This window comes from Eschrichtius robustus, chromosome 20 (genome assembly GCF_028021215.1).
Source record: "Eschrichtius robustus isolate mEscRob2 chromosome 20, mEscRob2.pri, whole genome shotgun sequence".
NCBI classification, from domain to species: domain Eukaryota; kingdom Metazoa; phylum Chordata; class Mammalia; order Artiodactyla; family Eschrichtiidae; genus Eschrichtius; species Eschrichtius robustus.
In genome coordinates, this window is record NC_090843.1 from 39,854,009 (window position 1) to 39,881,928 (window position 27,920).

Consider the following 27,920-nt stretch of genomic DNA (forward strand, 5'->3'; position numbering starts at 1 on the left):
TGGATGGAGAAAAATACACCATGCTAACATTAATCAAAAGAAAGCAGGAGTAGCTATATTAATTTCAGACAAAATAGGCTTCAAAGCAAAGAAAATTATCAGGGATTAAAAAAAAAAAGGCATTACATAATGGTTAAGGGGTCAGTTCTTCAAGAAGATGTAACAATTCTTAATATATATGCACCTAACAATAAAGCATCAAACATGTGAGGCAAAAATGAATAGAATTGCAAAGAGAAATAGATGCATCCACTATCATTGTTGGATAATTCAACAATCCTATATCAGAAATGGACAAAGTCATAAGGACATCAGCAAACTCAACAACACTATCATTTAACTGGATATAATTGACATCTATAGACTATTTTATCCAACAATGGCAGGGTATACATTCTTCTCAAACTCACATGAAACATTCACCAAGGTAGATTACATTCTGAGCCATAAAACATACCCTAGCAAATTTAAAAGAATACAAATTATGCAATGTCTGCTTTCACACCACAATGGAATTAAGCTAGGAATCAGTAACAGAAAGGTAACTGGAAAATCCCAAAATATGTGGAGTTGAAAACACTTCTAAATAACACATGGGTCAAAGAAGAAATCTCAAGAGAAATTTTAAAATACTTTGAACTAAATTAAAATTAAAACACAACTTATCAAAATTCGTGGGATGAAGTGAAAACAATGCTTAGAGGGAAATTTATAGCATTGAATGCAAATATTAGAAAAGAAGGAAGATCTAAAATCAATAATATAAGTTCCCACGTTAGGAAACTAGGAAAAGAAGGCAAGTTAAGTCCAAATTAAGCAGAAAAAGAAACAATAAGAAATAGAGCAGAAATCAGTAAAATTGAAAACAGTAAATTAATAGAGAAAATCAACGAAACCAAAAACTGATTCTTTTTAAAAGATCAGTAAAATCAATAGGCCTCTAGCCAGATTAAGACCAAAAAAAAGGACATGACTTACTAATATCAGAAATGAAAAAAGAGACCTCACTACTGACCCTATGAGAATTAGAACATTAATAAAGGGATACTATGAATAACTCCATGCCCACAGATTTGATAATCACTTAGCATCCCAGTCTGAAGTGTTTGCACTTGGATTATTTCATTGATGACTGGAAGTCATCCAAGGTATCTGTCCCAAGACAACGAAAATATCTGCCCAAAGAAAAATTCCCTGATTCCACTGTTAGCCATTAGACATGTATTTCAGGTGATTTTAGAATAGGTATTTTGTCCCTGCTTCCAGCCATCAAGGGTTCTGAAACATTGAGGTCTAGACCCAGAATGGTCCAATCCAGCCAGTATGGAGTGAATCCTGGCTGAGTGGTGAGTAAACACTCAGTACTCAGACAGAAGAACATTCTGAATCCTGAATGGTTCAGGAATTCTCAGTGGGAATTCTGTCTCACTGAGCTCCTGGCTCTAGGAGAGGGACTGACCTAGGCAAGACCTCTTCTAGATTTGACCTGGACAAACTGGTTGTCAAGGCTGGGTGAGCAGTTACAACTTCTAATAGATGGATTAGCTCTTGTTTAATGGAGACATCATTGGTCTAGGGGTAAGAAATTGGGGAGCTTCAAACTTCATATATCCTTTCCTGGAATAAACTATCCTCATAAGACAAAGAACTGCTTTTTGCATATGACACTGGATGGAGGACTAGCATGAGTGTGGGCACAATGGTGTTGCTGCCAGGGACCCAAAGAGGATGAGCCATGGGTCAGGGTGCAGGAAGCGTGAGGAATCTCTCTCGTCATCTTTCTCAGTGGGGACACCTCTGAGAAAGCTGAATTGGATCCTTCAAGGCCATGGGACCCTTGTAGAAAAGACAGGTGAGATGAGTACAAAACGGAGTCTTCAGAGATGCTTTAAAAAGCTGAATTGTTGGCACCATGGAAATGAAAAATCATCATTAGTCACTAATAGAAGTTTGGAAATGGTGTGTGACCCCTGCTTAAGAGCCAGTTAGCAGTGAAGCAACTTCTCAAATCCTATACTCACATTCCATCTGTAGATAATAAGGTTTTAGGGAATAAATCTTCTGGGAAATCCCTATAGAGAAAGACAATCACCTAGAGTCACACTACATTCGTGTCTGCCCACTAAGTCTCTCACAGGGATTCTGTGGAAATTTAGGATGAGACCCACATATCCAGGCTCCAGGACTCTTCAGAAGCCACAGAGCATGGATGTCTCCCATGACTGTCAGACACTGTCAGCCCATGCAGTGGACCCAGCAGCTGGACATCCTAGAAGCACTGCAGCCTGGGCCATGCCCCACGCCATGCAGCTTCTCATCAGCAAGCTTCTGAGGGAAGGGCCTGGGGGCTGCCCAGCAGGAACTTTTCCAAATCCAACTAGAAGGAGATGTGCCCCCACCTACATGTTTTCAATCAAGAAAATCCAGAAGCATATGGGGAAATGTAAAAAAAAAAACTCGAGTGTCTGAACTTTTCAGAGGAAATAACCTCAGCACAGAAGATAGGCAGGGGGCTTCCTTGGTGGCGCAGTGGTTAAAAATCCGCCTGCCAATGCAGGGGACACGGGTTCGAGCCCTGGTCCAGGAAGATCCCACATACCGCAGAGCGACTAAGCTCCTGTGCCACAACTACTGAGCCCACGTGCCACAACTACTGAAGTCCACGCGCCTAGAGCCCGTGCTCTGCAACAAAAGAAGCCACAGCAATGAGAAGCCCACGCACTGCAACAAAGAGTAGCCCTCGCTCGCCGCAACTAGAGAAAGCCCACGTGCAGCAACGAAGACCCAACGCAGCCAAAAATAAATAAATAAAATAAATTAATTAATTAAAAAAAAAAAAAGAAGATAGGCAGGAAAATCATCAGTCATGAGGTGTTTTTACCCCGATTATCCCCTTTCAGCTAGGCTTTCTTATTGTGTCAGTATTACAATCCCTTCCTTTACCCCCACTCTTAGACCCACTGTTTTAGAGTCTTCCTGTAGTATATGCATTAAGATTGTTCCACAGTAAAAGACAGGTAGATCACCACCCAGGGTCAGTAAAGGCTGGGGAGCCTCCCATTAATCAAGGTGCAATGGCCTTTTAAGACCACCTGGGAACTGGAGAGAAAACAGATGGAAGACCCATGAGAGAATCGAGGAAAAATAAATGAGTCACTCCCTGACCACAGGTGACTCTGAAATTAGCCCCTCATACACACACACATAAACACACACACACACACACATAAACACACACACATAAACACAAACACACACATAAACACACACACACCACTCACCACCCTTCTGTACTTTACTAATAAGGAGTCTCAAGTTACCGTCCTGAACTTTTCACTGGAACAGAAGAGTGTCCCATGACAGTTTAAGTGGCATCTCTGAATGGGAGGACACTTCTGTAACTGACATCCTGAGTATTTTTGTGGGCACAGTGACACTGAGGAAGAAAAAGCTGCAAGACGAGTGGGGGTTAGAGAGCAAAACCCAAGACTTTAAACCCTGGAGACTTGGCATCGGAAAGAAGAAACTTCCGAAGCTCCTTTAAAGAGCAGTGTGTTTTAGGGAATTCCCTGGTGGTCCAGTGGTGAGGACTCGGTGCTCTCACTGCCAAAGGCCCGGGTTCAACCCCTGGTTGGGGAAGTAAACTCCCACAAGCTGAGAGGCGCGGCCAAAAAGAAAAAAAAAGAAAGAAAGAACAATGTGTTTTATTTTATTTTATTATTTTATTATATATATTTCTAACATCTTTATTGGAGTATAATTGCTTTACAATGGTGTGTTAGTCTCTGCTGTACAACAAAGTGAATCAGCTATATGCATACATATATCCCCATACCTCCTCCATCTTGCGTCTCCCTCCCACCCTCCCTGTCCCACCCCTCTAGGGGGTCACAAAGCCCCGAGCTGATCTCCCTGTGCTATGCAGCTGCTTCCCACTAGCTATCTATTTTACACTTGGTAGTGGATATATGTCAATGCTACTTTCTTACTTTGTCCCAGCTTACCCTTCCCCCTCCCCGTGTCAAGTTCATTCTCTACATCTACATCTTTATTCCTGTCCTGTCCCTAGGTTCACCAGAACATTTTTTTTTTTTTTTTAGATTCCATATATAGAACAATGTGTTTTAAACAGAAACAGACTCATAGATACAGAGAACAAAACAGGTTGTTGCTAGAGGGGAGGGGGTTGTGGGGATGAATGAAAGAGGTGATGGAGACTGATGGTGACAGATGGTAACTAGACTTATCGTGGTGATCATCTTGTATAGAAATATTGAATCACTATATTGTGCATCTGGAGCTAACAATTATACTTCAATAAAAATTAAAAAAGGCTTTATTGAGGTATAATTGACACAGTAAACTGCATATATTTAAGTTGTACAATTTGAGTTTTGACATATGCAAATACCCATGAAACTATCACCTTGATCAAGATAGTGAACATAACCATCTTCCCCTAAGTTTCCTCATGCCTCATTATAATCCCTCCCTGCAGCCTCTCCTGCCCACCCGCCTTCCGGGGCAATACCTGAACTGCTTTCTGTCACTGTAGATAGTTTGCATTTTCTAGAGTTTTACATAAATGCAATCATACACTACGTACTCTTTCACGTCTGGCTTTTTTCAGTCAGCATAATTATTTTGAGATTTATCTATGTTTTCATGTGCATCAATAGTTCCTTCCTTATACTGCTGAGCAGTTTTCCACTGTATGGCTACAGCAAAATTTGTTTATCTATTCACCCTGTTGATGGACACTTGGGTTGTTTCCAGTTTTTGCAAATAAACCTGCTATAAGAAATGTTTAAAAAGAAAGAAAGAACAGTGTAGTTTATTCTGACAAGTTGGTCAAGGGCTTATTCAAAGTTTGCAAGTCCTGCCATCTCTCTCTGACACCAGCTGGCATCCTGCAGTACAATTCTGCTGATAACCCCTGGAGTCGGAGTCAGATTCAGGCTCCACAGGCCAAAGGACACAGTCCCAGCAAGACTGCCCTCACTTCAGACCCCAGCCACACTTCAGGGGTCCCCAGGCCACCCACACTTCTGACCAACTGGCTACACACACGTCCAGAAGGCTTAGTTTGGTCTGCTATAACAAAAATGCCATAAACTGGGTGGCTTAAACAAAAACACTTATTTCTCACAGCTCTGAAGGCTGAAGTCCAAGAAGCAGGCGCTGGCAGATTCAGTGTCTGGTAAGGAACTGCTTCCTTGTTGATAGACAGCTGTCTTCTTGCTGTGTCCTCACACGACAGAAGGGGTGAGGGAGCTCTCTGGGGTCTCACGTATAAGGGCACTAACCCCATTCATGAGGGTGCCACCCTCTAATCACCTCCAATACCACCACACTGGGGGTGAGGTTTCAACATATGAATTGGGCGGCAGCACCAACCTCCGGTCTATAGCACACAACCTCCCCCAGCTTCAGTGTAAGTGTTACTCGAACTCACAGAGCTCAGGAAATCGCTACACTTATGATTACAGTTTTATTGTAAAGGATACAGATCAAGACTGCCCAAATGAAGAGACACATGGAGTGAGGTCCAGAAGGGACACCAACCCAGAGCTCCTGTGGAATCAGGGTGTTCAGTGGAGCTGAAACCATGCACCTCAGATTAGGACTTGAACCCATGTGCCGGGACTCAAACCCGGCCAAAACCCACGGTCTTCCAACTGAGATCACACACCTGGTTTCAGGACTTAATGAAGCTCAGGTTCTTGATGTCTCATTGCAGAAAGAATTCAGTGAGAGACAAAGTGATAGGTAAGAAGTGGCTTTATTTAGAAAGAAACACACTCCACAGACAGAGTGTGGGCCATCTCAGAAGCTGAGAGCAGCCCCAGGGTATGGGGTTCTCAGTTTTTATAGGGGTGGGTAATTTCACAGGCTAATGAGTGGGAGGAGTATTCCAGCTATTTCAGGAAGGGGTGGGGATTTCCAGGAATTGGGCCACCACCCACTTTTTGATCCTTATGGTAGGCCTTGGAACTGTCATGGCGCCTGTGGCTGTGTCATTTAGCTTGCTGATGTGTTAGAAAGAGCGTATACTGGGCTTCCCTGGTGGCACAGTGGTTAAGAATCCGCCTGCCAATGCAGGGGACATGGGTTCGAGCCCTGGTCCAGGAAGATCCCACATGCCACGCAGCAACTAAGCCCGTGCGCCACAACTACTGAGGCTGTGCTCTAGAGCCCACAAGCCACAGCTACTGAGCCCACGTGCCACAACTACTGAAGCCCGTGCACCTAGAGGCCATGCTACACAACAAGAGAAGCCACCACAATGAGAAGCCCACGCACCGCAATGAAGAGTAGCCCCTGCTCGCCACAACTAGAGAAAGCCCGCGCGCAGCAACAAAGACCCAATGCAGCCAAAAATAAAAATAAATAAAATAAATACACTTAAAAAAAAGAAGAGTGTATACTGAGGCTCAAGGTCTAGTGGAAGTCGACTTGTCCTCCAGCTTGGACTCATTTGCTTCTAATCAGTTTATGTCATGTCCTCGGGCTATGTCATTCTTTCAAAGGTTGTGCCCTGCCCCCTTCCCTCCTGTTTCAGATCTTCGGGGTGCCCAGCTTTCATCAGGGACGACTGATTGAATCACTGACCACATATTTCAACTCGATTTCCAGCCCCTCTCCCGTCCTGGGGGTGAGGCTGGCTCAATGAGACCAACCCTCTAATCTCATGCCTGGTCTCTCTGCCGACCAGCCCCGATCCTGGGTCATCTCACTTCTTAGCATAAATTCAGGTGTGATCCAAGGGGCTCATGAATAATAAGGACTCTCCTATTACTGGGGAAATTCCAAGGATTTAGCATCTCCCCACCAGGAATAAGAGACAAGAGCCAGCCAAATTATTATTCAACAACCTCAAATCCATACCAACCACAACTCCTACCTCTCTTCAAACAAGGATAAAAATCCGTGAACAGGGCCCGTTGCTGGCTGGTTTTTGTTTCATTTTTTAAACTTTTTATTATAGAAATTTTCAAACAGAGGCAACAACAGAAGGAATCATACAATGAACCCTCCCACTTCCATCACTGTTTCCCTGATTACCCCATTGTGGTTTATTTACCTTTTCACTCATACCCCTCCCCTTTCTCCCCACCCCCATCCTGATGCAAAGCCCAGAAGGACATCTTATCTGGCTGAGATTTCAGCATCGAAAGCTTCCCGAGGGGCTGCCACACCCACGGCAGCCTCAAATGGGCTATAGTTCTGCTGAAATCTCAGCCCCCAGGCATCTGGGGGGGGGGGGCAGCCAGAGGCCCTTGGACACCTCATTTGCTGACTCCAGCATGACAGATAAGTAATACTTTCTACACACACTGCAATGTGTGAAACAATACCACACACAGCTTTATTGCATTCAAAGCTTCTAAGGCATGTCAGCCAGCCTTGGCCCTGGTATTTCTCGTGGGTTTCAGAAGATCTGTGTCTACAGCCCTTACTATCTCTGAAAGAATCAACTCTTAAAAATATAAGCTCAAGAATATAAGCTGAAATACTCCTAATTATTTAAAATCAATACAGGTGGGGCAGAATAAGGTAAGAAATAATGTATCAGTATTAGTTATAGATCACAGACCCATTTCAGAGTAATTATAACAGGAGAACCAATCAATCAGCCCTTGAATAATAACAAAAACTCGACCCTGACTTTTCGTTTATCACGCCAGAGTGACTGAGACAGCCCCTGATACCTAGGTTGGGAGAGTGTTTTTATGTCTGTGTATCTGGGAAGTTCTGACCCTTCCTCCAGGGTACCAGGGGCATCTAAGGAGGCACCTCCTCCATAATGGGATGTCAAGAGCGGTGAGTGGAGTCATCCAATACCTCCCCATCTGACTTACTTTGCAAAACGGGAAGTCAGATGAACACAGGATTTCCCCCAACTCTAGGACTCTAGTGTCGGGCACCGGCCCCGCAAGGCAAGGGAGGGGATGTAAAGTCTCACCACTGGAAACAGAATGGTTCGGAATGCCCCTCAGTTCACGGAAAGGACCCACACAGGGCTCACCTTGGGTTACCTGCTTGCCTCTCATCAACAGAGGGGCTCATGCTTCCCTTTCCTGAGCTGGATGATCGACCATCAGGGAACAGCCCTCTTGGCTGCCCTCATTTCTGCAGAAGAGCCCAAGCAGGACCTGTGGTTTAATCTTCTGCATTCTCCTCTAAAGCCAGCTGTTTCCCGAGTATAAACTGGCTTCAAGCAAGGCTTTTGTTTCAGGAGATCAATGAAGATGCTTTGGACCATCTCCAAAAGCAGAGAAGAATCAACAAAGAACTTTTCTTCCCAGGAGCAAAGGAAGAAAACTTTTAAAAACCACATTTCAGCTATTGCAGGGGGCTCTTCCCTACAAAGATGATTTCTCTCCCAAGGAAGTGGAAGTTCTTGTTGGGAGGTGACACAGACGAACACATCTGTCAGAAATATCAAGTGCTCTGGGCCTGACTAGAGTGCCCTGGGGCCCCAGCACAAGGCCCCAGAAGTGCTAACTTGTCAAACCTCCATATGGAAAGGCCTGGGGTCCCTGTCTCCAGTGGTATTGTCCTTTTCATACCACAAGGAGCCTGACCTCAGCTCTCCTCTTGGCAAAGCCCAGAGCAGGACACATTTCACCACAAGAGGTTACATTTCTCTCACTTTGGGGATCAGAACTTACATCCTGACAATGCCAGGATATAAGGAGCTTGGGAAATTCCAGCAATCCATTCACTCCCGCCCAGAGTGGACTGGGGTTATTTTCACTGCACAGAAACACTGCAGGAAAAATCGCCCCTTGTGCTTAAGCCTGGCAGCTTCTTTCCTCCCTGGTCCTTAAGTCTTCCTGACCCTTTGCCTGGTCAATTCCTGCATCTGGAATTGGCTCAAATGAGGAAGAAAGCAGAAAGGGCTAGGGCCGGTGACAGGCCTCCGACTCACCCAAGGCCCAGTGCTGGGTTGAACAGGAATGTTGCTGTTTCCCATGGATCTGCTGGAAGGCCCTTCTGGCCATAGGTAGTCAGCCCAGCAGGTGACCGAGTATGGTCCCTGAGGTAGCCACACCTGGCCTGTCTGCCTGACAGCGGGCTTAGCTGAACGCTCCACTGTGCTGGCCACGGTGGTATCTCCACCAGCCAGTGCAGGATCTCACAATCCTGGGGAACGGAGGCTACCACTGAGGATCAGTGAGAAGGCAAGACGCTCTGATAAGAGCAAAACCACCAACTGTGAACGCAGTCAGGGTCCCTCTTGCCTGGTGAAGAGCCTTGCCCCAAAGCCTGCGCTAGGGGAAGAAGGCTCCGTAGTTGCAGCCAAGGCATCTCTGCTGAGATGCCTTTCATAATACATGAGAGTGGGAGGGGTTTCTAGCCACATGGGACCTGGGTCACCTTGACCCTGAATCACAAATCCAAAACAGGCTGATTCAGATTATGGTTTGAAATCTTAGACTGAAAAGGTTCCTGTTGGACTAAACATTTTAAAACCATGGATGGGGTGCTGAGGTCCAAGACAGAAAGGGAAACAGTGGAGGAAAAGGACATACTTCTTTGGGAAACTCTGGTCTGGGTGAAGACCTGTTGTGCGTAGCTTCCCTCAAGCACAGAAAATAACCAGAAGTCTGAGCATTCACCCCAACTCCCACATGTAGGTAGTGGAGGGTGAATAATAATGAAATTCAATGACTTTGGAATTTTTTTAAAAATCTATAGAGTTAAGTAGCTCTATAGAGAATCATCAAAACTCCAAGATTTGAAGGCTACTCCAGACAGCAGAGAGGCGGACACCAGAGGCCTAAGGAAGAACCCACAGTGGCTACAGATTATGTCCAAGAGCAGAGGGGCACTAATGACTTCACTCCCCAAAGCCCCACCCGGCCACCCAGCAGCCTGGAGATCTACCAGAACGAGGGGAGGGGGCCATCCTGCCTGATGGGCACCAGGAGGCAGAAAGGCTTCCTCACCCATAACGCAATCACCCCATCCCTTTCCCTGGCCAAACCCATCCTCTTATCCCATCTCCCTAACCTCCCACCCTCACCAGCTCCCCTCCCATCCTTTCAGCCCCTGGGGACTCTCAGGAACCTCCCCGAGAGCTCCACCTACAGCATTTTCACTAGAGTCTTGGGCACCGCACAGGCAGTCAGGCCAAGCGTCCACAGCCTGCCTACTTGGAGCAGATGGAGAGCGTAGCACCTGTGGAGAACAGCCAGAACGCCGGGTACAGAGCTTCAGCAAAGTCCACCTTGTACTTATACAACAAGTGGACCTTGTCAGCCACGGCGAAGAAGATGACAAAGCCATGGTCGCAGTTGAGAAGCACGCCCACTCGCAAGGCCTTTGTGGAGGGCAGGGTTTTCTCCACGTTGTTGTGCCAGGCAGAGACCTTGGTATTGAACCACTCCACGCACCAAGAGGCACTGTTGCGGCCGAGCCGGCTCTCAGGGCCCTGCCGTTCCATGCTGCCATAGCAGATGCCCACCCCACAGAAGTTGTTCTTCTGCAGCTCCACCTCCCAGTAGTGGATCCCTTTCTTGTAGCAGTGCAGGCCCAACACCTGAGAGCAGTATGTGAACCTCTGGGGATGTGGTCGGTAGTTGTGGCATGTTTCAGCCACAGAAGCTACGGTGTAGTTCTCGGACAGAACCACCTTGCTGTGGGCAGTGTTGTAGTCCAGGATGACTTTAACAGTATCTAAGGGAGCATCAACGAGTCAGTTACAAGGAGCCCAAAGTGCTCTCACTTTCAATCCTTTCCCTAACTGGTAATATGTATTCATTTGTTTCATCCATCCATCCATCCATCCATCCATCCATCCATTCTGTCTAGCCAGGCAGACATTTGTCCATCTCTCTATCCATCAATCCAGCCATCTGTGCATCTATTAGTCACCCATCTCTCTGTCTATTCCTCCATCTAAAACCATTTATTGAGCCCCTGGCTTATGCCAGATTCTATGCAGGATGTACAACCATGAACCAGACATGGTGCCTGGCCTCGTGGAGTTCACACTCCCACAAGCAAGGCAAGCCCGTCAGTAATGACAACACTATGGGCCCCGCACTCTGCTAAAGGGCAGGCACACTGCTGGAGGGACACAGCCACAGGGCAACGGGTAAAGGGTGGGGAGAGCACAGGGGAACACTTCACACGTGGGCTAGAATTGGAGCTGAGCGACAGGAAGAGGAGGAGAATTAAACAGAGGAGAGCAGAGGAGGGAGAAAGGCTATGCTCGGCAGAGCGGACAGTGAAGGCAAACGCAGAGTCACGAGGACGGTGGACAGGTGCTGGGACCAGGGAAGGCTGGGCAGCTGGGAGCACAGAGGCCACAGCAGGAGGAGAGGGACACATGGAGCCACAAGTAGAGAGCTAAGCGGTCTAGACTTTAATCGGTTCCAACGGAGAACCAATCAAGGTCTGTGAGCACACCAATGACCTGAATATACTCCTTGGTTGGGACACGAGCATGGCCTCCCCGCCCTTCCTGCCACACTTCCAGCCAGTTCTGGCAGGTCCGAAGACTGAGCAGAGATGAGTGCTGTCCCCACCCTCCACCTCCTCCCCAGGACACACCCATCTCTGCCCCTCCTGCTCACAGGGAACCCTGGACCAGTGGGAGACAGCAGGCAGAGAAGGACAATCCCTAGCTTGGGAATTCAGGACTGGGGTTATCTGCCACTCCCTGGCTGGGAGGCTCAGGGAAGGATACTTTGCACTGGTTCTCCCCCAGGGCAAAATGAATGGCCTGGGAAAATGTCCTTTAAGATCCTAAGTCCCTAGAACTCACTTCCTCTGCTTACACGGCTGTATCACAGAGTGCAGGGGGCTCCACAAATCGGGGGCGGCGGGGGGAGGTTCTCGGGTGCCGGCCCAAGAACCAGGCATCCACTGCCCCCCAGCAAGCCTGCCGTGGCTGTGTGGAAAGGAGGGCCAGAGCGCACTTTGCAGAGAGAGGTTCTGGCCACTGCGTGGAAGTGAGCACAAGTGGAGGACGCTCTGTGGGTGAAGCTATGGGCGGGTGGCCCCTAGGCTGCCCTGGAGGAAGGAACTCCCACCACTTCCGGGCTGGAAGCCGGACAGGAGCAAGTAAGGGTGTGACAGAGTAGAGCACAGTGGGTCCTCTAGGGGAGAGGCTGACCAAGCTAGACGGAGGCAAGGGTAAGCAAGCCAGCAGCTACTCACACGCCAGGAGCTCAGGCCTGGACTTGGCTAGGAAGGTCTCCAGCACCTTGGCCTTGACAGACACCGGGGTCGGCAGTACGGTGGGGACTTTGGCCTCAGCTGGATGAAGAACAGAGAGATGTTTTCAGAACAAACTCAGAGCGGGCAGCCCACTGCCCCTGGCCCACCAGAACTCACCCTCCTGGCCAGTTTGCTTGAGATCCACTAAATGTTCTGGGGCTCCAAAGACGGGAAGCTTGCTGGGTGAGGCAATGGTTGGGGCTGAGGGAGGAGACGCCATGAGTTGGGGACATGACAGAGTGACCTGATGGCCTATACTCCCTCCCACGCTGATTCTCAAGAGCTGCTTCCACAAACACACACCTGGACAGCCAGGGCGACACAAACGAGTCCAGACAGGGCAACACTCATCCTAGCGGTCTTACGCATTTACACTTGCCACCTCCAAGCCCAGGCCTGGCTGCCAGCACGGGACACAGTCACAGAGCCCAGACCCCCAAACCCATGGCTCAGCTTTCCCTGCTGGCATTTAGTTCTACACTCAGGCACTCAAGAAACAAAAAGATGCAGAAATGCGTAACTTACGAGGTTTCTTGGGTTTCTTTTCTTCTTCTGAAAAAGAAAATTTTCAGAATTAACATATTTTAAACACAATGACACTTTCAAAACACCGTAATAACAATCAATGCACTAATGTGACCCATACAAATAAAGCTATGATGTTTTAACTTGAAAAAGATAAGGGGTCAACAGGCAAATTAATCTACGGTGATAGAAACCTGAATCATGGTTTTGGTAGGGAGGGGCTCACTAATAAGGAGCACGAACGAATTTCCTGGAATAATGGAAATCTTTATCCTGATTTGGGTAACGGTAACACAGATGTATGTATTTGTCAAAATTAATCTAACTGTACTTTTAAGATCTGGGCATTTTACTGTAGGATTAAATCGTATCTCCACAAAACAAAAAATGCAAAAACAAACACAAACAAAAGACACACACAGGGAGCCAGCCAAAAGAATGTGCTTGCCAAGTATCACGATCGTCTCTAGAAAGGATCCCGAGTGTGTGCCTGTGGGAACTGAGTTTAGCTGAAACACCCGTCCTCAAAGCGTGGTCCCCAAACCAGTAGCAGCAGTATCACCTGGGAAGCTGTAGGGATGCAAATTCTCAGACCCACCCAGACCAGCTGAAACTGAGAGTCTGGGGGTGGGGCTCAGAAGTCTGCCTGTTACAAGCCCCTGGGATTGCAATGAGGCTCAAGGTCGAGCAGGCTAGAAGATTTCAGGTTCCCTTTCTGCTACCTTCCCCACCGCTGAAATGACAAGGGGGGTTTTGGATCTCATCCCTGCCTGCCTGCAGGATCCTGTACATTCCAGACCAGCCCTGCTCTCTCCCCACCAGACCCTCCCTAGTCCCACATGCCCCACTGGCTCCCCGTTCCTCCCACTTCAGAGCCGTATTTCTCAGGAGTCGTTCTCACTCTCCCCATCTCCCCCCCTGCTCCTCTCCTGCCCACTGCCACTGGACCAGCATCTTGGCAGGACCCCGGGCTATGACGTTGGCCTCAGGCAAAGGGCCCCCTCCCCAGTCATCGCAATTCCTAGGAGCCTCATCCACAGTGATAAGCCTACCCTTTCCTTGCCTGATTCCCCGCCTCAGCCCCGCCACAGCTCACTCACGTGAAGAGCGGGCCTTATGAAGTGGGGCAGCGGGAAGGAGGCTTTCAGGGGCTGTGCCTTGAGAAGGACACAGGTTTACAGTACCTGTCACCTCCTCTTCCACCTCCCTCTTCACACAAGGTGCCCTTCCACGTTTTCAGGCTCCACTGATGGCTCCCTCCTCACCTGCCCCAGGCATCCCAGTCCCCGACCCCATTCCACTCAGGAACTGGTACCACACATTTGTCTGCCACAGACAACCACTAAACACTAACACCAAGCAAACAACAACAAAAACCAGCCCGGAGTTCTCTCATCCCAACCACCCAATGGGGGGCAGCCCTCCTCCGTCCTCGCTGACTTTTTGGCCAACAGTTTGGTGACATATGCCTGTCCTTTAAAGAGCTTTCACCATCAGTGTCCCACGTGAACCTCACACAATAATCCCATGAGGTGGACATCATTACGGTCCAAAATTGATAGATGAGGAAACTGAGGACCATTCTTCACCCCAGCCCCACCCATCTCAACAAGGGTGATTTTGCCCCCAAGGGGGAGCAAAAATTGATTCTTAGGAGGTGAGGGGGAGAGAAGGATGGAAAAAACTTGTTCTTTTTATGTATAAAAGCACAGTGCATAAACAGATATATCATATGTGTGGTATTAAAATTTCATGGATGGGGGTGATTAGGAAAAAAATTTCTAAAAGGTCCTGAGAGGTAAGAGCAAAGGAGGGCAATACGGAAAAAAGGTTGAAGAGCTCTGTGATGGCAGAGACACATCCCAACCCGAGGCTGAACGGCACTGGGCTACGGGGAGGCTCAGCCTCTGCTCAGGGGGTCACCCCAAATGCCAGAACTCGGGCGTCATAAGTATTTCTCAAGACAAGCCAGCTTCGGTCATCTTGCTGTTCCAGGCAGTCAGAATATCCAGTGCTGATGGCCGGTCCTCCCGCGTGCCCCAGCAGGGCTCCTGCAACAGCCCCGCCACCGCCCCTCAGCGGGGTCAGGCAGCACTTGCCTCCAGGTGCGCCCGGGCCCCGCGGAGCCTGGGGTGGGCTGTGCTCCGCTGGAAGGAGCCGTGACGCCTGCTAGTACCTCAGCCCGAGCACCGCCTGCCACAGTCGCTGCTGCCCCAGGGACAGAGGTGGGGTTACTTTACTTACTTGGGATCTTCTTCACAGGCCGTGGGGGTTTCGGAATGTTCAGCAGGCCATGTCCTCCAGGGCCCCCTGTGCCAAAGAAGAAGAGGGTAGTCTATGCGGCCCTTCCAAACCAAGCCTAGGAGCCAGCCCCGCCGTCGGCAGGCGGGGAGAGGGCTTACAAAGTTGATTTCCGCTGACCTTCCCCATCCGATCATTTACAAGCACTAGAAACAAGATAACTGAAAGACAAATTCGGTATGTTCCTTCTTTTCTCTGCCTTAAAATGTAGCCAGGGTGGAGTCTTTCCTCCACCAGCACCCAGCTCCATGACCTCTGAACCGTCTGTGAGCTTTGGTTTCTTCCGACGTATGACGGGGATGGCTCCCCTCGCTCGTGGTGGTGAGATCAAGATGCCTGGCATGTCATGGTAGCTCCTTTCCCTCTGGTTTCTCTCACCCCTCCGTCCCCAGACCAGTGATCGCTGACATAGCAGAAAAACAAATATGCAGGGCTAATTCATCAATGGCTTTCCCCTCTGTGCCAGGCGCTGGGGAGAGTGTTGGATGAAAACAGACCCAGCCCCTGCCCTCACTGATCACAGTCTGGTGCGGGAGACACATGGGAATGGCAAGGAAGAGTGAAATGACAGGTGCGCAAAGGGTCCCAAGGGATGATAAGGACCCGGCAACCTGGTCTGAGGAGCAGGAGTGGCAACAGGGGAGGTTTGCTGAGAAATGTAATGTTTCAACTGATCTCTGAAGGGTGAGAGGAGTCACCTGGTGAAGATGTTGGAGTCTGAGCCCTCTAGGCAGTGGGGGAGCATGTACAAAGGCCCTGTGGCAGGAAGCTTAACATATTTGAAGAATTGTAGAGTGTAGAGGGACGTATGGGAGGAGGGGGTAACTTCAGGGCTAACGAGACAGACGGGGCCTGACCAGGCAGGGGTTGACAGCCAGGGTCAAGAGTCTGGTCTGCAATCTAAAAGCAGTGGAAAGTCTCTGAACAGGAGGCAGGGGAGAAGGTGCCAAGAAATCAGATTTGCATCCTGAAAAGCTCTCTCCAGCTGCAACAGGAGTGGATGCAGAGGGACTCATTAGGAAGCTGCCACAGGTGATTGCATTGGAGAGCAGGTGAGCGGTGGCCGGCAGTGAAACCAGCTGACTGAATCAGGAGATATTTAAGAAGCAAAATCTGACAATGGGTTGGATATAAGTGGAAGGGTAGGGGGTATCAAGGAGGAATTCCACGTTTCTCTGACCCCCAAACTAGCCATTTCCCTACCAAGTAACAATGACAAGCCAGAATCCATTCAACCCATCTGAGCCAACCTCAGACTCAGACAAAAAAAGCCTATCTAGAAAGACCCTTCATAACATCCAGCCCCCAAAAATATTTTAGGAAGGACAGCTACAATCTCAGGATGAGGCAAAAACTCCCCACTACCTCCTAGATGGAGGGCAGATGTTTTGTAACCCCCGAAACTCAAGCCCCAGTGCTCCAGATCAAGATTTCTCTCCCACCCCAAAACACTGAGGGGACACATCCCATTTCAGGGGTCCCAGTGGAAAGCACAGGAGGTTGCTAATAGTTACCTGGGATGATGAGCTCCTCAGGCTTCTTGTCCTGGAGCTGTTTGAGGTACTGCTTCAGCTCATTTTTGAGCTCAGAGGTGCCCTGACAGACACCCTTTAGCAGCTCGTGATTCAGCTCCACCTTGGGGACGTAGACTGGCTTCGTCGTGATTCCTTGCAGTTTTGCTGCTTTCTGCAACAAGCCAGGGGGTTAGTTCAGGCAGCTCTGGTGAAGCCAAGGGCCTGGGCTCAGGCCTCATGAACCCCAGAAGGAGCTTCCCTGTGCCCATGGGCACTAAGTCTAATCAGCCTCTCAAATTAGAGCCAGAGGTCACTGGGGGTTAAAGTGCCACTTCAAGACACAGCGATCTGGAGCTGGAAGGGCCCTCAGAGGTCGCTCACCTTACAAATGGGAAAACTGAAGTCAAAAATGACAAGTGTCTTGCCAGGACCTCTGCCAGTTAGTGGCAGGGACAAAGCTGGGACCCGGATCTCCTGACCCCCATGGATAATGCTCTTTCCACCCCTCCAGCTGTGGCTGAAAAAGTACAGCAGACTCATCACCATGTCCATCCCGCAAGGACCAGCTCTGAACACGTGTCCTGAAAATAGACAGGAATGCCTGGAAGGCTGCAGGACTCAGCCGCATATCCAACGGAAAAGAAGGATCTTACAGAAGGTTCCAAATTTGGAGACCAAATCATGTCATACAGGATCAAGAGGACCAGATGTGGACTCAGAATCCTTCTGTAAGAGCTCAAGGCAGCTAGGTCAACAAACAGGAATGAGCACGTGCGATGAAACTTAATGCCATCCAGCCTAGGTGTGGCTAGAAGATCCTGAACAGAGAAGAGAAGATTGCCAGGCACTCCTGTCCCTCCTCAGGACCTGAACATGGAATCTGGGCCTTTGACGGGTCAAAGCAGCACGTCACCCAATCAGTGGGCCTCCCCAGAACATCTGCCGCGTGCCAGACACTCTGCCGTGCACTGGACATGCTAGGAGGATGAAGGGCCCCGCCCGAAAAGAGCTGACAGCTTTTTTTTTTTTTTCTTTTTTTTTTTGGCCACGCTGTGCGGCATGCGGGATCTTAGTTCCCTGACCAGGGATTGAACCCACACCCCCCTGCATTGGGAGCACAGAGTCTTAACCACTGGACTGCCAGGGAAGTCCCCTGACAGCCTTTTAAACAGACATGAAAACAAGCACATCTAAAACAACGTTGTCGAGGGCAAGAGCAGAGGCAGGTAACATGCTCCGGATCGCCAGCAATGGCAGAATAACGGGATCCGAGGAAGATGGGGGAACTGGGGTTGCCCTGAACAAAGGACAGGGTTTACTAGGCAGAGGCCAGCCATGGCCTTCCCTCCCAATGCCCGGTGCATCTGACGAGTGCTCTGCTGTGGTTAGAGCACAGGGCATGGGCAGGGGGTGGCTGGCAAGAGATGAGGCTGCTGGCAAAGGCAGGCTGGTCACCAAGGCCCTGTGGGAATGTGAAATCAGAAAGGGCGGGGAGGGGTGCCTGTGCTTTAGAGAGACACTTCCAGGGGCCGTGCAGAGGCGGGATGGAGGGAAGCGGTGGAGGCCTATGCAGTAGGCAGCATGCTAAGATGGCCCCCAAGACTCCCGCCTGCCCCGGGTACACATCCTATACATCCTCTCCTCCTGAGTATGAGCATGACTCTGAGTATGCAAGGATATTACTCCACGGTTAGGTTACATTACATGGAAAAACTGAAGGAATACTGCAGATGTAATGAAGATCCCAAATTTGTTGGTTTTGAGTTAATCAAAAAGATGATTCTCCCAGGTGGGCCTCACTTAATCAGGTAAGTCCTTAAAAGAGAAACTGGGCTTTCCTGGAGGGAGAAATTCTCTGCTGGTTTTGAGGAAGCCGGCTGCCAACTCGAAAGAGGGCCGCACAGCGAGGAATCACAGCAGCCTCTAGGAACTGCGGGTGGCTCCTGCTGACAGCCAGCAAGGACATGGGGACCCCAGGCCTGCACCACAGGGGACTGAATTCTGCCAACAAGAATGTGAGCTTGGAAGACAACCTTGAGCTCCAAAAGGAATGTAGCCTGGTGAGACCTCAGCCATGCCCTGAGCCACAGAAAGTGTGAGATAACAGATAACAGTGGTTCTTCTAAGCCACTCAGCTTGTGGTAAGTTGTCATGAAATGTAGAAAACTAACACAGCATGTGTCTCAGGGATGCTTCCCATGACCTCATACAGCCTCAACTCCTCGAGGGCCCCAATGCACCTACAGTCAACATCATGACGCTAGGCAGAAAGCGTATTCCATGTCCTCATCTTGACCCACCTCCAGAAACTCATACTCGTCCCCCTTAGTCAGGGCAAGTTCAATCTCCTCCTTCAGGGTCTGGATCTCACTCTTCTTCTTGAGGAGGATCTGATAAATGCTGTCGAACTTGCTGTTGACCCTCTTCTCCTCTTCCTTTATCTTTCGTGCGGAGCTGGCCTCTGAGGCATCAATGAGAGCCTTCATTTCCAGGTATTCTTGTCTAAGCTGGTCCATCTTCCTGTGTGCAACCTCCTGAGAAGCCAAAACAAGAGGGCATCCATCAGACTGGCAAAAAAGCTAAGCCTGAGACATGGAGCGCCAGGAACTCTTACCTATACTTCATGGGAATACAAACAGACGCAACCACTTTGGAGAGCAAGATCTGGTGTATTTGAAGGTGCTCATACCCTTTGACCCAGCAACTCAGTCTAGGAATATACTCTAGAAAAAATCTGGGGACTTCCCTGGTGGCGCAATGGATAAGACTCCGCACTCCCAATGCAGGGGGCCGGCGTTCAATCCCTGGTCAGGGAACTAGATCCCACCTGCATGCTGGAACTAAGAGTTCGCATGCCAACACTAAGGAGCCCGCGAACCACAAGTAAGGAGCCCACGTGCCGCAACTAAGGAGCTGGCGAGCCACAACTAAGGAGTCCTGGAGCCACAACTAAGGAGCCCACCTGCCGCCACTAAGACCCCATGCAACCAAGTAAATAAAGAAAGAAAAAAATTTCAGAACCTGCCCAAGAGACACACAAGAATGCTCTAAGCAGCACTGTTTGAATTAGCAAAACCCTGGAAACAACCTGAATGTCTATCAATAGAAGACGGAAAATTATTCACAGGATGGAATATTAAACAGTAATAAGGGAAAAACAACTTGTAGAAGAAGACATACAGTATGATGCTCCTTACATAAAGGTTTAGAAACAAACAGAATGGTAGTATTTATTGCCAAAGGAATACATACATACGTATTAAAAGTATAAAGAAACACATGGGAATGGATAAATTCAGGATAGTGGTTACTTTTGGAAGAGAGGAAGGGGGATATAAAAAGGGAGAAGCAAAGCAGGGGCTTCATCTTCCATGGCAATATTTTATTTCTTAAGCTGGAAAGCAGTTCATGAGTAATTTTTTTTTTTTTTTAAAGAGTAGTTTTTTTTTTTAAATTAATTTATTTAATTTGGCTATGTTGGGTCTTCGTTTCTGTGCGAGGGCTTTCTCTAGTTGTGGCAAGCAGGGGCCACTCCTCATCGCGGTGCGCGGGCCTCTCACTATCGCGGCCTCTCTTGTTGCGGAGCACAGGCTCCAGAGGCGCAGGCTCAGTAGCTGTGGCTCACGGGCCTAGTTGCTCCGCGGCATGTGGGATCTTCCCAGACCAGGGCTCCAACCCGTGTCCCCTGCATTGGCAGGCAGACTCCCAACCACTGCGCCACCCGGGAAGCCCCATAAGTAATTTTTTAAAGGGTATGAAGCTGCTCTAGAAAATTTCCTCTAGAACTACACTATCCAATACCATAGCTACTTGCTACATGTAGCTACAGAGCACTTGAACTATGGCTAGTCCAAGTTAAGATGTGCTATAAGTGTAAAATAAGAGGAATTTGAAATATCTCATTAATACTTTATACTGATTAAAATAATATTTTGGATATACTGAGTTAAATAAAATATATTATTCAAATTAATTTCATGTGTTATTCAAATTAGAGTTATATACAGTATAAGGCTCACTTTATATTTCTAGCGGACAGCACTGCTCTAGAAGCTGCAGTTTCGCTTTACATGTTGGGAAACCTCAATAGCTCAGAATCAAACGTGACAAACAGAAACACACATAAGAGGGACAGGAAGATTGGAATTCAATTATTTCTTTCTTTTTTGGCCACGCTGCGCGGCATATGGGATCTTAGTTCCCCGACTGGGGATTGAACCCATGCCCCCCTGCAGTGGAAGCACGGAGTCTTGACCACTGGACCGCCAGGGAAGTCCCGGGAATTCAATTATTTCTTTAACCAACACTTTACCCTGCCACCTCCAGTGTGACTACCAATGTCCCCGAGGATTCATCCTCCTTCTGCTCCCGTCACTAAGAGAACACCGCTGGAGTTTAGACCGGCACGTGGCTGCCCAGCCACAGACTACATTTCCCAGCATCCGCTGCAGCTGGGCTTGGTCATGTGACTAAGCTGCTCACGACAGGAGCGAAAGTGATAATGGCAACACTCTCCTTCCCTGTCCCCCTTCTCACAGGCTAGAGCAAAGATGTAATGGTGACCCAGCTGCAACCAAAGAGATGAGGAAGGGCAATAAAAAGGAAAGATCCTGAACTCTGAAGGATCACATGGAGCAGAGCCATCCCACTAGCCTGGGTTGCTCAGGTCCCACTAGCCTGGGTTGCTCACCTGAACCGTCACAGGGAGCAAAATAAACGGCTATCTTAGTTAAACCTCTGATTTTGAGGGGTATCTCTGTTACAGCAGTTTAGCCTGCCCCCCCAACTGATACAGGTATTTTCATGTGCATCCTTTCATTTAAGCCTCATAACTCACCTTTGGAAAGAAGTTGTGATTGCTTCAAAACTAAGGCTCAGAGATCTGCCAACACAGGCTAGTATTCTAACCCAGATTTCATCTAATTAAGCCACAGCTGTGGCAATAAAACTGAATGCTGCAGCTCCAGACCAGGATGCTTAAAAATCAAATCTTCTTTCAATATAAAAACACTGTAACCTTATAAACACTGTAAAAAAAACTAGAGGGAAAAAAATATCCCTAATTCTACCACTCCAACACTTGCAGTACTATTCCTTTACTATATTTCCTTCCAGTCTTTTTTCCTATACTTCCTGTAATGGGTTGAATGGCAGCCCCCCAAAAGATATGTCCATGTTTCAGAACTTAGAAAATGAGTCTTTGCAGATGTAATTAGGGTAGAAATCTTGAGATGAGATCATCCTGGATTACAAAGGTGAGCTCTAAATCCAATAGCAAGTGTCCTTATTAGAGACAAAAGAGGAGAAGACGGAGGAGGCCATGTGAAGATAGGGGCAGAGATTGGAGTGATGCAGCCACAAGCCAAGGAATGCCTGAGCCATGAGAGGCTGGAAGAGGCAAGGAAGGATTCTTCCCCAGAACCTTCGGAAAGAGTGTGGCCCTGTCGACACTTTGAATTTGGACTTCTGGCCTCCAGAACTGTGGGAGACCACATTTCTGTTGTTGTAAGCCAAGTCTGCAGTAACTTGTTACAGTCGCCCTAGAAACGAATACACTTTTTAAAAATAAATAGATGCAACTTTTACTTCCTGTTTTTCTCCCCCTTAAATCATAACCATTTTTTATATCACTATATTTTAACCCTAATTTTTAATGGTTGGGCTTGTAGGTAGGCTTTGAGTCTGTGAAGCATCTCTCTGGGCACATAGCTTTTTGCATGTTTTGCACGGTTGAAGTTGAATTCTGACACTGTGAGTGAACCTGACACGAGCCTTGTCCTCCCCAGAGGCGGAGGGAGGCTCCAGGGCCAGGCTGGTGGCGGGGAGCCCTGTCACTCACCCGCACGTCCTGCTGCCTGGCTCTCACGTCCTCCAGTGCTCTCGACGCCCCGTTGATCTGACTGTACGTGACAGTCAGTTTATGCCTCAACTTGTTCTGCGGAGAAAACAAACCGAGTGAGAAAACACCCCATCCAGCCCCCCACCAGCACCCAACACCAGTGACTGCCCTCAAGTCTATCCCACAGGTGTTTCCACCACCCCAAGTCTCACCTGCTTGTAGCTATTTTTTTATTAAGTTTTTTTTCTTTTTTTGATGTGGACCATTTTTAAAGTCTTTATTGAATTTGTTACAATATTGCTTCTGTTTTATGTTTTGGTTTTTTGGCCACGAGGCACGTGGGATCTTAGCTCCCTGACCAGGGATCAAACCCACACCCTCTGTACTGAAAGGTGAAGTCTTAACCACTGGACCGCCAGGGAAGTCCCTGCTTGTAGCTTTTTGAAGCATTCTCATATTTACTGCCTCCCTTCATCCTTTCAGGGGAACTGGACAGTAAAGAAGTTACAAGGATAGGATTTGGAGCCAGACAGACCAGACTCAATACCCAGCTCTCCAACTGTCTCTCACTTGTTTCTTTGGCCACGAAATAGATATCAACGCAACTGTTCCCACCCCGTGGGGCTAGTAGGAGAATTAACTGAAGCAGTGTAAGTCCTCAGCATAGTGCCTGGATCTTAGTCAGGACAAATGGCCTTAGTAAATTTCAGCTTGGATTATTATGAGCTTCTTCACTAGCACCCATTTTATAGATGATGAAACTGAGGCAAAGAGGACAGCAAGGTGGTCAAGCTCACACAGACAGAACGAGCTGGGACAGCTGCTTCAATAAGTGGCAGACGGGGTTGTTCAAACCAAGCCTCCCACTGCAAACAACCAGAAAAGGAGACAAAATACTGGGGGAGAGGGATCTACTAAAAACCAATGGGGAGCTAAGAAAGCAGGGAAGGATTATGTAATTAAGATCCAGAAGAAGGAAACCCAGAGAGATAAGGCTGGCATCGGGGGTTTGTTCTCCCAGAGCCATCTGCCAGTTCCGGAAGACAGCTGGGAGGGCCTCTGTCAGCCTCGGAGAGGCAGGTGGACAAATATCAGAGTCCAAGGCTCACTTGACAAGCCCCACAGGCAGGGACTTCCAAGGGCTAAACCTTAGGAATAGGGACGAACCAGCAGTAAACCAGCCATCGACAGTTCAGTCCCTGAAATTGAACTAAGGTGATTCAGAATTGCTAGGCACCTAGCCTTCAGATACAAAGTCTAATTATGCACAGTGGAAGCTAATATCACCCAAGGCCTCTTAGTATTGCCATAAACTTTCATAATCAATATCCAATTTCACCCTACTCAGGTGAAATGCTGGGGCATAGAAATGGGTAGGAAAATCACCACCACCACCACCATAATGGCAGCTAGTGTTTATCATGCACTTACTCCAAGCCAGGCATTGTTCTAGTGCTTTCCATGTATTAACTATGTAAAGCTAAAAACAACACTAGGAGGTAGAGGGTTATCCGCCCTTTACAGATGAGGTCACTGAAGCACAGAGTAATTAAGTGGCTTGCCCTAGGTCACATCGCTATTAACTAGTGTTACAAGATCCTGGTGTTACAATTACAGACTTGTGTCCAAAGTGAGCACATAGGAAAATTCTAGAAAAAAATGTATGTCCCCTAACTAACTGGCTCAACAATACTCTGGCCCTCCCTTCCTCTTCCCTGCCTCTCCCACTCCACCAGTGACCTTGACTCTGGATTTGAACAACCCAGAGACAGTCACATGTAAAGGCTAGAAGCAGAGACCAAGGCCACACTAACTCAACCCCAAAAGCCCAAGTCATTGATAGTGTTTCAGATGTGACCTCTGTGACAATGCCCTTTGACCTGGTCTCTAACAGTGGCCAAGGTGAACTGTGGGCCAAAGGCAGAAGGCCAGGCCCGGGCAGATCTGGCCTCACAGGTCTCAGAGCTGGAAGAGACCTCAGAATACCTGGGGGCTGCCAAATGTTTCACCTCCAAGACTCACGCTTAGTAGTACACCCCCTGAACCCTGTATTTTGAACGATTTTACCCACCATTAATCAGATGCATACAACAGTCCCCTGATGGTAGAGAGGGGCCCACAGGGCTATAGATGACGAAAGGAAAGCCAGCCAAGGACTTTGACAGCAGCGACAATCCCCTAATCAAGGGCAGAGAACTTTTCGAAGTTCTGAGGATCCCTTCACAGACCGGGGACTTGGGTCCTCCACGTGGGAGGCACCAGAGTCCTGAGTCCGCCCCACACCAGTGACCGAGCCAAGCTGGGCTGGCTCTGCCACCAGTGCTGACCAGCAGCAGGGCTGGAAAAGGAGACAGGTTAAAGGACTCAGCAAGCCAGGACAACGAGGGGTAGGGGAGAGATGGCAGGAAAGCCTTGTTAAAAGGATTAAAAAGCCAAGTGTGTATGGCATACAAATAATCTGGGCGCAGACTCCAGCTCCAGGCCCTGGAGGCTGAGAGGGAGCTGGGGCTCCAGACCAGGCAGAAATGGGTCCTTCTGCCTCCTGGGAAGAACCTCCAGAAGGGTCTTTCGATAGCAGCCAGGCTGCCCTAGTCCTCAGAACCATGCATCCTGAGGCAATGAAGATCTGGGCAGCCTAACACCCTCTATGCAGCAAACCCTCCTCAGGGAATTTCCGAGTTAACAGAAATGATAGTGGCAGTTCCACGGAGCATTAGCGAACTGTAAAACGCCATTTATGGAACACCTCATTTAATCCTCCCAATAACCGTCTGAGACAGGTACTACTACTGTGCCCGTTTTTTGAGTTCCTAGCTAGGAAGCAGAGCCAGAATTCAAACCCAGATCTCAACATCCAGCTCTGGTCACAGCCCGTGTCAACCAGCCTGACCCTGGGGCCTGCCTATGAGGCACTTCCCACACAGTCCATCCCTCCGGAGCCTCCTGGTCACCCTTGGAGGTGGGGAGGGAGTGCTATTAATCCCATTTTACGGATGAAGTTGAGAGGTTCAGAGAACTCAGTGACTTGCCCTGGACCACAGCGGATGCAGGGCAGAGCAGGGCTCCAGCCTTCGAAGGCCAGGCAGGTCCTTTCCTGCAACAGGTAGAGACCCAGGTAGGCTGGGCCTGAGATGGTGGTACCTCCAAAGTCAACTGTCAGGCACTGCCTGACGTCTGACTTCTGGGACTCAGGGAGGAAGTACACAGAAACCCAGCTCAGACTGGAGAAGCAGAACAGGCCAGGGAGGAGCCGTGCCCGGACGGGAGCAAAGCCTGCACCCTGGCCCTGGCGCCACTGCAAACCTCCCACAGGCCTCACGTCTCCTCTGATCACACGAGGGCAGCCCTTGTTCTCCCTGACAGCGCTGCGAGAGTGAAAGGAAATCAGGCTTCACTCTGGAGCTCAGACTGATACAACGAAAGGTAGTTAGACTACACCTTTTCAGCCTCTGCCTCGAGGCCACAGGGGGAAATTATGATCCCCAAACCACTGAAATCATCACAGACCCAGAAGGCCCCTTAGGAATGAATCCACCCGGTCCCACCTCCTCACTTTACTGATGAGGACCAGTCCTGTGCTTTAAAGTGGCACAGGAAGTATATAGGGCGCTGTGGTGCAGGAGCGTGGCTGGGCATCCTATCCAGGGATTCCTGGGACTCTGCCCACCCTCCCACCCATAACCATCCTCCCTGGTCACTGGAAGTCTCTGGCTCACCAAAGGCTTTTCCTCACATGACCTCAGGAATGTCCTATGCTCTGAACTCTGCGGACTTGGCTTTGAGGCTGGTCCATAGGGAGAAACGGCAAATGTGGAGTCAGACCAGCTGGGGGCCCAATGCCCACCTGGCCACTTGGGTTAGCTCAGGTTGAATTAACTTCTCTGAACCTCCATTTCCTCAGCTGTAAATAACTAATTATACCCACCTCCTGGGTGTTACCCAGATTTATTGAGAGAACACAGGTAACCTCTAGCGCTCGTATTTGATGTTCAAAACCCTGTACTAAACATGTCAGACAAGTGCTAGGCTTAAGGCAAGCAACGTCCCTCTGTGTAATGGGTGAGAGGGGTGGGGGCAGAGAAGGTGGACCAGGAATGATCCAGGAGGGCTGTATGTTCTCCCAGCCCCTTTCTACCTGGACACTGGGGATGCCCCTGCCCTGATCTCAGGCCCAGCAAGGCCCATTCCCCCGCACCCAGGTGATCCAAGTAGGCCAAGATGCCCACAGTGGTGCCCACTGCACAACCCAGCAGGCCCAGGCTGCCCCTCTGGGCCCTCGCCCGCCAACCCCTACCTCCAGGTCAGCGCTGGCCTGACTCAGGGGCGCAGGCGAGCAGGTCTTGTGCTCCACCACGCAGATGTGGCAGATGCACTCGCCGTGCTCAGGGCAGAAGAAGTCCCGCAGCCGGTTGTGCTGGGGGCACTTGCGGCGCATCAGCTCACGGATGGGCGGCTGCAACGGGTGGTCCCGGAAGGCGGGGCTGTCGAGATGCGGCCGCAGGTGCTCCTGGCAGAAGGAGGCCATGCACACCAGGCACGTCTTGACGGCGGTCGCCTGCAGGCAGTGGTCGCAAGCCACCTGGCCGGCCGGGCTGGGGGCGGCGGCCCGGGTGGGCGGCGTCCAGTCGTCGGGGAGCTCGGGACGGGCCTGCTCGGCCTGCAGGAACTGCTCCACCACCGCACACAACACTGTGTTCTTGTGCAGCTGTGGCCGCGTCTGGAAGCCGGTGCGGCACTGCGGGCACAGGTACGGCGGGTCCTGGACGGCCCACGTCTGGTCCAGGCACGACCCGCAGAAGTTGTGGCCGCAGGGCGTGGTGACCGGCTCCTTGAAGGGCTCCAGGCAGATGGAGCACGACAGCTCCTCGGCCAGGGGGCACAGCTCCGCCATGGCGCTCCTGGGGGGACCCGACGGGACGCGCTGGAACCGCTACCGCGTCTGCTGCACTATCGCTCGGAAGCCACCAAGGAAACGAAACTGAGCGGCGCGAGGGGCGGTCCCCGGCCCTTTCGGGAAGTCACGTGGGGCGGGCGGGGAGCGCGGGGGGTGGGGCGGGCCGCGCGGGGCCCTCGGGGTTGCTGAGGTGCGAGTTGCGACGTTCGTATCCTGGTGGTTTCCGGCGGTTGGGTGCGGGGCGCTGGGCTCGGGGTTTCAGACGAGCCTCTGGACCACCAGCGGGTTCTTGCGGCCACTCTGCGGATGAGGAAACTGACGCCTCGCGTGGTGAACCCCGGATCCCGGGAGTGAGGGGACTACTGCACAGAAGCCCCTGCAGCAGGTCCCTTCCTTCGGAGAACTCATCCGGACAGGAGTTGTCCCCACCGCCCCCGCGAGCAAGGCTGTCTGATCAGGACAGGGTTTTTAAAAAAATAACTGCAGGAACAGTAAACGACTGACTACCTTTTTTTTTTTTTTTTTAAATCCTTCCTTTCTCTTCCCTGGTCCTGGGCTCTGGCGTAAAGGCTTACAATCTCTGCAGGCTGGAGCCCATGGTCACACACCCACA

General features: G+C 49.7%; 1 protein-coding gene across 1 annotated transcript; it reads right to left on the reverse strand.

Moving 5' to 3' along the window:
• Positions 1–3,875: 3,875 nt before the first annotated feature.
• On the reverse strand, positions 3,876–27,391 carry TRIM25 (tripartite motif containing 25). Its single transcript, XM_068530458.1, has 9 exons — positions 26,708–27,391; positions 22,414–22,509; positions 18,875–19,108; positions 16,575–16,746; positions 15,004–15,069; positions 12,760–12,786; positions 12,352–12,435; positions 12,175–12,273; positions 3,876–10,686 (listed from the first exon to the last, which is right to left on the reverse strand). The coding sequence occupies exons 1-9, from the start codon at positions 27,302–27,304 to the stop codon at positions 10,160–10,162; spliced, it is 1,902 nt and encodes a 633-aa protein (XP_068386559.1). The 5' UTR covers positions 27,305–27,391; the 3' UTR covers positions 3,876–10,159.
• Between the last annotated feature and the right edge of the window lie 529 nt (positions 27,392–27,920).